Consider the following 9,590-nt stretch of genomic DNA (forward strand, 5'->3'; position numbering starts at 1 on the left):
ATTGAGAAAGGTGAAATTTTAAGCTTTCAAGTATTAAAGGAAACGTTTTTATTAGAAAATCAAGATTTCTATAGATACCTTCAGGTTCGAAGTTATTATGATAAAAAAATAAAAGGAAGATACAAAGACAATTTGAATCCACTGATAGACTTGCTTAAGAAGGCATACACATCAGGTACTAGGATATAAGATAGTTTCTCAGATATATAAGAGTTTAATAAATATGAAAAAACACTCTACAAGTTACATCAAAGAGAAGTGGTTGAAAGAAAGTGGAATAATTTTCACTGATGAAGAGTGGTCGACCGTATGGAAATTTCAGTGGAAATCAACTAGGTCACTAAATTGGACTGAGTACTGCTGGAAAAACATTGTTAGATATTTTATAACACCAATACAAACGGCCAAATACAGTAATAACACTCCAAAATGTTGGCGAAACTGTGGATGCAATGAAGCAAACCATTACCATATATTTTGGGAATGTCTACATATTTAAGAATATTGGAAAGAAATACAGGATACTCTTGAACATATTTTTAGAGGAGACATGCCTCTAGAATGCAAATTACTGTATTTTGGTTGTGTATGTTCAGATATAGTAGCAGAAGATAATAAATACCTGATGGGCGTGCTTTTAGCAGCCAGTAAGAAGGCAATCACACGCAAATGGTTAAAACAAGAGAGACCAACATTAGATGACTGGATAGATGTGACCATTGAAATTTATATGATGGAAAAGATAACTTTTGTTGTTAATTTGAAGAAAGATGTTTTTCTGGAAAAATGGAGGAAATGGGTTGAATATGTATCAGAAAGAAGGTCAGATTTTGCTGCTATACTTAAATAGATGAAGATTAATATATAATGTATATGTTAATAATATATGTCTGCATGTGTATGTAATAATAATTCTCATAAGTCACTTGAGATTATAATAATAAGTCATTTGAGGTTGTTAAGGATGGAATCTAACTAGGACACATGTTCTCTCTCTGGATGTATATAGTTACCCCCTTTTATTTTTTATTTTTTTTTCCTTTCTTTTGGTACCCTTCTTATTTGTATTTATTTTCTGTTGTAAAAGAAAAAAGTTATACTTTGAAACAATTAAACAAACCTGGAGTACAATATATATTTAAAACACATTAGGTAAATGTACATACCTGTATTTGTAAAGACACTTTGTGATTGCATTGAGCACTATATGTAACCTGAAATGATTGTACATGATTGTATATGATTGTAATCAAATGTATGATCAAAATAAACACAAAATAACAAAAAAAAAAAAGTTATTAAATTTGCTGTTAAAAAAATGTGCAGATACCCTGTCTTTACATTTTCATCTTTGGGGGAAACAAATTCTGCACAGAAAATAAATTTAAACCATCACAGAAGTGAAGTCTTGTTATAAGTCCCCTGCCTCTAACGTATTTGTTAAATATTTTGGCTAATTGTATGATGATTTCAGCTACGAGTAACTGTGATGTACGCTCAAACAACAGTCAAAGAAATGCACAATTCAAAGAAATAAGGAATTGAAAACATAACCATTATCAAACACATTTTTATTGACAAATTATGTCTTTTACAGACAAGAATGGGTTCAACATTTAGTCGTGACTTTCTGTTTAAAACCATGCAGTGGCTTTTTATTTCACCAATTTCCCAATTCTCAATGTGCTCTGAGTCCTCGTAGTGACTCGCCTCAATCCATGTGGCAGAGGAGGATTCTCAGTTGTCTCCGCATCTGAGACCGTCAATCCGCGCATCTTATCGTGTGACTTGAGTGCGTTACCGTGGAGACGTAGCGCTTGTTGAGGCTTCACGCTTTTCTCTGCGGCATCCACGCACAACTCACCACACGCCCCACCGAGAGCGAGAACCACATTATAGCGACCACGAGGAGGTTACCCCATGTGACTACTCTCCCTAGCAACCGGGCCAATTTGGTTGCTAAGGAGACCTGGCTGGAGTCTAATATCCCACGAGGTGGTTACCCCATGTGACTCTACCCTCCCTAGCAACCGGCCCAATTTGGTTGCTAAGGAGACCTGGCTGGAGTCTAATACCCCACGAGGTGGTTACACCATGTGACTACCCTCCCTAGCAACCGGGCCAATTTGGTTGCTAAGGAGACCTGGCTGGAGTCTAATACCCCACGTGGAGATTACCCCATGTGACTCTACCCTCCCTAGCAACCGGGCCAATCTGGTTGCTAAGGAGACCTGACTGGAGTCACTCAGCACGTCCTGTATTCAAACTCGCGACTCCAGGTGTGATGGTCAGTGACAATACTCGCTGAGATACACAGGCCCCTAAACTAATAAGATTTTAAAATATGATGTTAGACAATCCAAGGTCTGTCATACGGTGACTAAGTCCATTTTTTCCTATTTCAAGTTTTAAAGACCGAATTTTTTGGTCACAGCGATTAGTGCAGCATGGTCTGTCCATTTATACGACACAGGTGAGTAATTATAAATTCACAATTTGAATTTGGGACTTACAGGTTAAAGAAGTTTTAAATGATTGTTGTAGACTCGTCTTTCCCCTCCACAGGAAAAGTTTCTCCTTCATCAAACATAGAAATTTGACAAACATTTTGGTATTAACCCATCTGTATAATATCACAGGTGAAGCTCAAGAAAGACCTGAAAGTCCATAAGAGTCTTTTAGACCGGTTTGAAGGAGGACCGAGTCTCGCTGTCGGTTTTGAAGGCCTGGTTATCGTAGGGGTTTGGGAGGTTGTTGCCAGTTTGTGACCTTGTTTGTCCTCTGATCAATCTGTAAGCGGCCACGATGGGGATGGAGACAACGGGAACAGAACTCAACAGCACACAGATTGCGAACACCCAGTCAGAATACGGCTTCACTTCTGTCTCTGGGAAGTTTTCCTGGATGATACACACAAGATGATGTCATGGTGGTGGACTAATGGTTCTGGATGTACACAAAACTATCCTACTGAACAAAACGGCCTAGACCAAATAAACTGGTTCAGTTGGTACACATTGGACCAGGTTTGATGTGTTTTTTTGGGGGGTGGGGAATTATCCCTTTAAACTATTACATTGGTGGTTACCAGCGCAAGGTTGGTTTTGGGTTTCATGCTGGTTTTAGCTGGGTGTATCATGTTTTTACTGGTCAACCTGCAACAATAACCAGCATTGTCCATCTAAAACCTGAAGTTAAAGCTGGTCCAAAGGATTGTTTGAACGTTTGGGGTGATTCATGATCCTGACCCTTCCTAACACACTGCAACCCATCAAGAACACTGATGTTCCTTCTACGCCAATGTAACCTGCAACAATGACTTAACATCTACATAAGACTTTTTGAAACCTTAAGTATGATATCTACAACAGTCCACTAGGAATAATTTCCTAGTTACATCCTCAGCTCTTGTAAGCATTAGTTTTTTCATCATATTGCATGTAGATTTGGCTCAAACTCACATATTCCGGGTTCCAGGCTGGGTATGTGGGATGTTTCTGCACCTGTACGATGACATAAGCCACCAGAACAACTATTAACATGACAGGACTGATCCCCATCCAGCATACACGCCAGAAGATGTTCGGTCTGCGCCCTGTCATGTACTCAATGTCATCACTGAACCTGAAATGCAAACGGCAGTTTTCAGTCTTGAGATAATGAGACCAAGAGAGGATTTTCATCTCTAAATAGCCAACCTACTGCTTCATGCCATAGAACACGACAACACCAACAATCTCGAAGAAGGCGATGACGAGCAGCGGGACAGAGCCCACATAACTGTTGAAGATCTCTAGCCAGTAGTTCCCAGAACCCAACGTGAAGATCAGGGCCACCAGGAAGCACACCACACATATGAGAGCTGAGAAACCGGAGAACATGAGCTTCAATTATACAAATACTTAGAAATTTGTACCGGCAGCTCTTCCTGTCCCAGTCTAGACTAATCTGAGTTTCAAATGGTAGTGTCTATCTAGTGCATTACGTTTTTTGCAAAGGGCATACTGCAATTAATTGATGGCACAACAGATGGCTTTTCAGTGTTCAAAACATTCAATCTGTGGTCAAACAAGACTAGCTTTTGGATCTCCAGTTGAATCCTGAAGTGAACCTAACGGTGGTCTTATGGTGCCATTTCATCAGTACCTGTAAAGAGTTCTTTTGGCATCCACTTTGGAACCATGTGCAGGTCGAGCAGAGGTGTCAGGACACCCTCTAGATTCCCAAACATGGAGGAGAGGCCAAGACTGAAGAGCATGATGAAAAACAGCACTGCCCACGCCTGAGAGCCTGGCATCTCGATCACTGCTTCTGTGAACACGATGAACGCCAGACCTGTTCCTGAAGCACTCTTGATAAGAGAGAGTTTGCAGTAATCAGATATTTCAAGACATTTTACTTGCATTGATTCATGATTTTTGTACAGTTGTTTACATTTACCTGGTCCAGAAAGCTTTGGAGGCTGCAGTGTTTGAGGTTCAGACTTGAGAGTTTATCTGGATCTGAAGCATTGAGTGAATTCAGCCAGCTATCGTAGTTTTCAGCTGTGATGTTTTTCTCCGCAACATCAAATGTGTTGATCAGATCCAAGATGTTACTGCAAAATGCACAAGCGCTGTTGATCAAACCTCATGTATTGATGCGTTATGTAATAATACCAGAGTTTGAGCAATACTGGACTCCCAAGACCCAGACCACACCCCCTAAGACCTAGTTGTGGTGGTGGTGTAGGGGTCTAAACCACATAACTGGCAATCAGAAGGTCACTGGTTCGATCCCCACAGCCACCACCATTGTGTCCTTGAGCAAGGCACTTAACTCCAGGTTGCTCCAGGGGGTTTGTCTCTGTAATAAGGGCTCTGTAAGCCGCTTTGGATAAAAGCATCTGCCAAATGCATAAATGTAATACCAGACCTCCTACAACCTATACTCAGACTGATGCCAGACACCCCCCCCCCCCCCCTCCAAGATCTGGAACAATACTAGAAACTCCCAGACCAATATCAGAACTCCTACGACCTAAACTCAGACCCCCTAAAACCCAGATGAATACCAGTCTCCCTATAACCTAAACCCAGACCAATACCAGACCCCCTTCAACCTAATCCCAGATGATACCAGAGCTCCCTAAGACCCAGATCAATAAAAGTCCCTCCTTAGACTAAAACAATAACAGACCCTACAAGATCTGGAACAATACTAGAACCTTCCAGACCTAAACCAAATCCCTTAAGACCTAGACCAATACAGACCCCCGAAGAGCCAGACCCTCATAGACCCACACCAATACCAAACCCTCCTAGACCCAGATCAATCCCAGACCCTCCTTAGGCCCACAACAATCCCAGACCCTCCAATCCAAGATCTGGAATAATACTTGAACCTCCTAGACCCCCTAAGACCCAGACTCTGACCAATACCTGACCCCCAAAACACAGGTCCTCATAATAAATATACCAGACCCCTTAAGACCAAGTCTCAGACCCTCCCAGACACTGAGCAATACTAGAGCCAGACCAATACCAGCCCACCTAAGATCCTGATTATCACTTTTATTAAGCTGGAAATTGATTGCAGTCTTGTTTTGAGACCATAAAGCCAAGACCCAACTCCAGACCAAGACTTTTAATTTGTGGGACCCTGACCAAGGTCATGTTTATGTGATCACACAAGACTTCACTAACTGGTTTTGTAATTTGTCAATTACAGTCTGGTATGTTCAAAACACTTATGTGTAGTGCAACAGTTCTTTAAATATAACTACAAATAGTCTTTAATTTTGGCTGGAGTTTGTAGAAAATGAGGTGTCACCTGTTGATGCAAGCGTTGTAGTTAGATGTGGCTTTAAAGCCCAAGATGGCAAATATTGGAATAGAAGCGTAGAGAGATGTTGCGCTGTTAATGCATCCCACAACTACAGCGTCACGTTCACAATCATTCCTGTGACAAACACACATCGAGAACCAAATCATTAATCCTGATACATTTATGTTTTTACTACAGATATTGGAAGGTGAAATGTTTTGCATTACTTTCTGTGGAGCCTGTATATAATTAAGAAACCCAAATGTAGGCTCATACTTTTTAGGGTTGTAGCTGGAGAAGGCGATGAGTCCTCCAAATGCCAGAGACAAAGAGAAGAAGATCTGTGTGGCGGCGTCTAACCACACCTGAGGGTCCATCAGTATTTTCCACTACAGACAAATGATTACAATCACACCTACAGCCACTTCATGCTCAATCATGCACATTTTACATTGATTTACACTACAGTTGTTACTCACATCTGGTGTAAAGAGATACACGATACCGTCCGTGGCACCGGGAAGAGTGAGGGCCCTCACCAGAAAGATCGTCAACACCAAGTATGGAAACGTTGCAGTCACATACACGGCCTACATACACATCACATTACAATCATCAGCATCTGTGATCTCCATTGAACCTTTTTTGGGACACTGTTCTGTCTGGAAGGTTCATGCAGTCATGGTCTGTTCAGTTCTCACCTTGCCAATGGTCTCTATGCCCCGTATGAAGCAGATGTAAACGATACTCCACGCAGAACCCAAACACAGTACCATCCACCATTGTAGTGATCCGCTCTGCTCAATGTCTGGAGAGATGTTCAGGGTCTGTCTGTACCAGAAATAATTCACTGGTGTGCTCAGGACGCATTCCTCTACATAACCTGTAAGATTTGAGCACAAATTATATAACACCGAAGACACTAAACAAAAACAGATATGAATGTGCAAGTAGAAAAGGTCTCGGTGTACCTGTGAGATTTTCGTTGACAGGACATTGACTCCAGGGCAGTGGTTCTTGAAACGAGTGGAAGAAATACCACAGCACCCATGCCAGAATAGTGTTGTAGAACAAGCCCACCAGAAATGAGATGATCATAGATGCCACACCTGCCAACACATGACAACACATCTCATACTACTGGTATTATTTATTAGGCATCCAAGCACAAAGGTCTGGAACTCTGTTGTATGATTGTATTCTTAATCTTTTCCTGCCCTAAATGTGTCTGGATGTTTGAAACCGTAAATCTTAGAGCCCCAAAACTTGGCCAGATGGTCCCAAATCCCAATCGAGACTCGGGCACCGACACACAAGCTTTAAGCATTATGTAATGTAATAATGTTTATATTACTAAAAGGAATTATAGGGGTCTAGGTAGCTCAGTGAGTATTGACGCTGACTACCACCCCTGGAGTCGTGAGTTCGAATCCAGGGTGTGCCTCCAGCCAGGTCTCCTTAGCGACCAAATTGTCCCTGTTGCTAGGGAGGGTAGAGTCACATGGGGTAACCAACTCGTGGTCCCTATAATGTGGTTCTCGCTCCCGGTAGGGCGCATGGTGAGTTGTGCGTGGATGCCGCGGTGAGTAGCGTGAAGCCTCCACTGTGCTATGTCTCCACGGTAATGCACTCCTTGTTTACAAGCCACGTAATCAGATGCACGGATTGATGGACTGTGATTCGTCCTCCGCCTCCCGGATTGAGGTGAATCGCTACGCCACCACAAGAACTTAGAGCGCATTGTGAAAAATTGGGGAGAAAAGAGGAGATAAATAAATAAAAGTCATTGTAAATTGACATCAATGGTTTACAGTAAAGAGATATATAAAGGTTCTTAACTAGAACAGATGCGATAATGAGGGTGATTTTAGAATAAGCTTAAATCTCGGGCGGGCGGGCGGGGGGGGGTCAATGCCACATACAGCATTTTTTGAGCATTTTCAGCGAGTGAAGTGCCCTTTTAACAGCAGTTTTTTTTCTTTGGTGTCAAAAGAACCCAGAAGTGCTGGAACAGAGCACTTATTTTTAAACAGTAACTTTAAAATATGGACCAGAATAATTTCTCTGATTAAAGTCAAACAAAATGTATTTTGATTTAATTTCCTTCTGTATGGTTCATGATGACTAATTGGTCTGTATCTTGTGAGCAGAATATCCAAACATAACAAAACTTGGTACAGATGAACAACACAACATCGTGAGGGCATGTGCCAAATTTCACCCAATTCTGATGCTAGATGGCACCAAAATCCCAAGCAAAGGGCAGGACCCGTCTCCATTTGGGGGGACGATTACCGATCCTGTCAATTTTCACCCTCACCAGAAAACCGTTTTTGTTGTAAAATGAAGCCATTGTCAGATCTTCTCTACAAGTGTGTTGACTCACCCACTCCTCCCAGCAGAGGAGAGATCGAGTGCCAGACACCGATGCTGCCCTTCCTCAAACTCTGGCCAATCGCCAACTCCAGATACAGTAACGGCAAACCTTCAAACACCAGAGCAATCAGGTACGGGATCAAGAATGCACCTGACACACAACAGGATGAAAATGAAATGAGTTCAATCATTCGCTGAATTTAAGGATGGACCAATTGATTTTCACAACTTTTATTTTTTACTGAGACACCGGGAGCATCTCATCTCACTCCTTATCTCCCAATATCGTGAATCAGTATATCGTGAACATCAACAAAACTGCTGTATAAATGACACTATTGGCCATTTTCTTTGTAGATAATGAAACCTACAGGGCTATTATTTAAAATAAATGGCTTTAAGGAACAAATAAAATTTGAGTTTATTTTTAATCTTCCAATAATATTCAAAAAGATTGTTCCCATTTATTGCGTAAGGGACTACTACTGAACTAGAGACGCACCCAAAGACAAAACCTCATCATTTGTATATCATAAAAGCCCTTTTGGTGATTTATTAGCTGATTTTTTTGGTTATATTTGTTTTATTGTGATAAATTAAAACATTATTTGGTTATTGATTATCATGGTGATAACTTATACTATTATATGACAGAATAAAAAAACTAACATTAACACCTTTTTAGCTATAAAAACTTATTTTACTTTAAGCTGAATAGCTCAATCAGTAGTTGAGTCTTTAAAGGGGATATAAGTGATAGAATATTGAAAATGCAAATAATCAATGATCAAACAAACAACAACAACATACAGAATCTCAAAATCCATTGGAGAGATTATTCTAAAACCTTAAATCTGTAACTTGTTTATCATTATATCGGGATATGCATATCATCATTCTGTCTTCCCAATTATTCAGTAAAGATGGACTTTGTTAAACAAATTCAGAAGAATCAAATTTAAAAAGAAATCAATGAAGTCCTTTGCAAGTGTCGCACCTCCTCCGTAAATCTGGCACAGGTACGGGAATCTCCACACGTTCCCTAATCCCACTGCAAATCCAATACATGTCAGCAGATACTGGACCTTATTGTCCCATTTGGGCCTCTCTTGAGTTTCAGACTCCTCACTGATCACCGAACTCGACGTGTCCATCCTGAACTTCAGAGCGGTCCAGATCAAACGGTGTGGTTGCACTTGTCCAAAGTGAAGACGTCTCTTTCCGAGAGGTTTATTCTGAGCTCTGGGTCATGGGTGGGTTATATACCATATAAAGTGTAATTTATTCATATGTTTCAAATGCAATTGCACAATCCTGTCGATTAATGTATAACCCATGATAAATCCATGCTGCGGATGCAAAGGTCGCATGTATTCGCTGTTGTAATATTTTATAATCCACATTATGGT

At 40.9% G+C, this 9,590-nt stretch overlaps 1 protein-coding gene across 1 annotated transcript; it reads right to left on the reverse strand.

Moving 5' to 3' along the window:
* Positions 1–1,720: 1,720 nt before the first annotated feature.
* Positions 1,721–9,335, reverse strand: LOC127650416 (sodium-dependent neutral amino acid transporter B(0)AT3-like). The gene is made up of 12 exons (XM_052135848.1): positions 9,179–9,335; positions 8,192–8,332; positions 6,777–6,914; positions 6,507–6,688; positions 6,285–6,395; positions 6,082–6,194; positions 5,812–5,940; positions 4,441–4,597; positions 4,147–4,351; positions 3,703–3,862; positions 3,462–3,624; positions 1,721–2,900 (listed from the first exon to the last, which is right to left on the reverse strand). Exons 1-12 carry the CDS (start codon positions 9,333–9,335, stop codon positions 2,679–2,681), a joined length of 1,878 nt encoding a protein of 625 aa, XP_051991808.1. The 3' UTR covers positions 1,721–2,678.
* Between the last annotated feature and the right edge of the window lie 255 nt (positions 9,336–9,590).

The sequence above is a fragment of the Xyrauchen texanus genome, chromosome 10 (assembly GCF_025860055.1).
Source record: "Xyrauchen texanus isolate HMW12.3.18 chromosome 10, RBS_HiC_50CHRs, whole genome shotgun sequence".
In the NCBI taxonomy this organism is placed as follows: Eukaryota; Metazoa; Chordata; class Actinopteri; order Cypriniformes; family Catostomidae; genus Xyrauchen; species Xyrauchen texanus.

Coding starts and splice junctions, on each gene's coding strand:
- LOC127650416 (XM_052135848.1), bottom strand. CDS start 9,335: ATGGACACGTCGAGTTCGGTGATCAGTGAGGAGTCTGAAACTCAAGAG. Junction 6,195..6,284: donor TGTATCTCTTTACACCAGAT/GTGAGTAACAAC, acceptor ATTTGTCTGTAG/TGGAAAATACTGATGGACCC. Junction 2,901..3,461: donor CAGCCTGGAACCCGGAATAT/GTGAGTTTGAGC, acceptor TGTATCATCCAG/GAAAACTTCCCAGAGACAGA.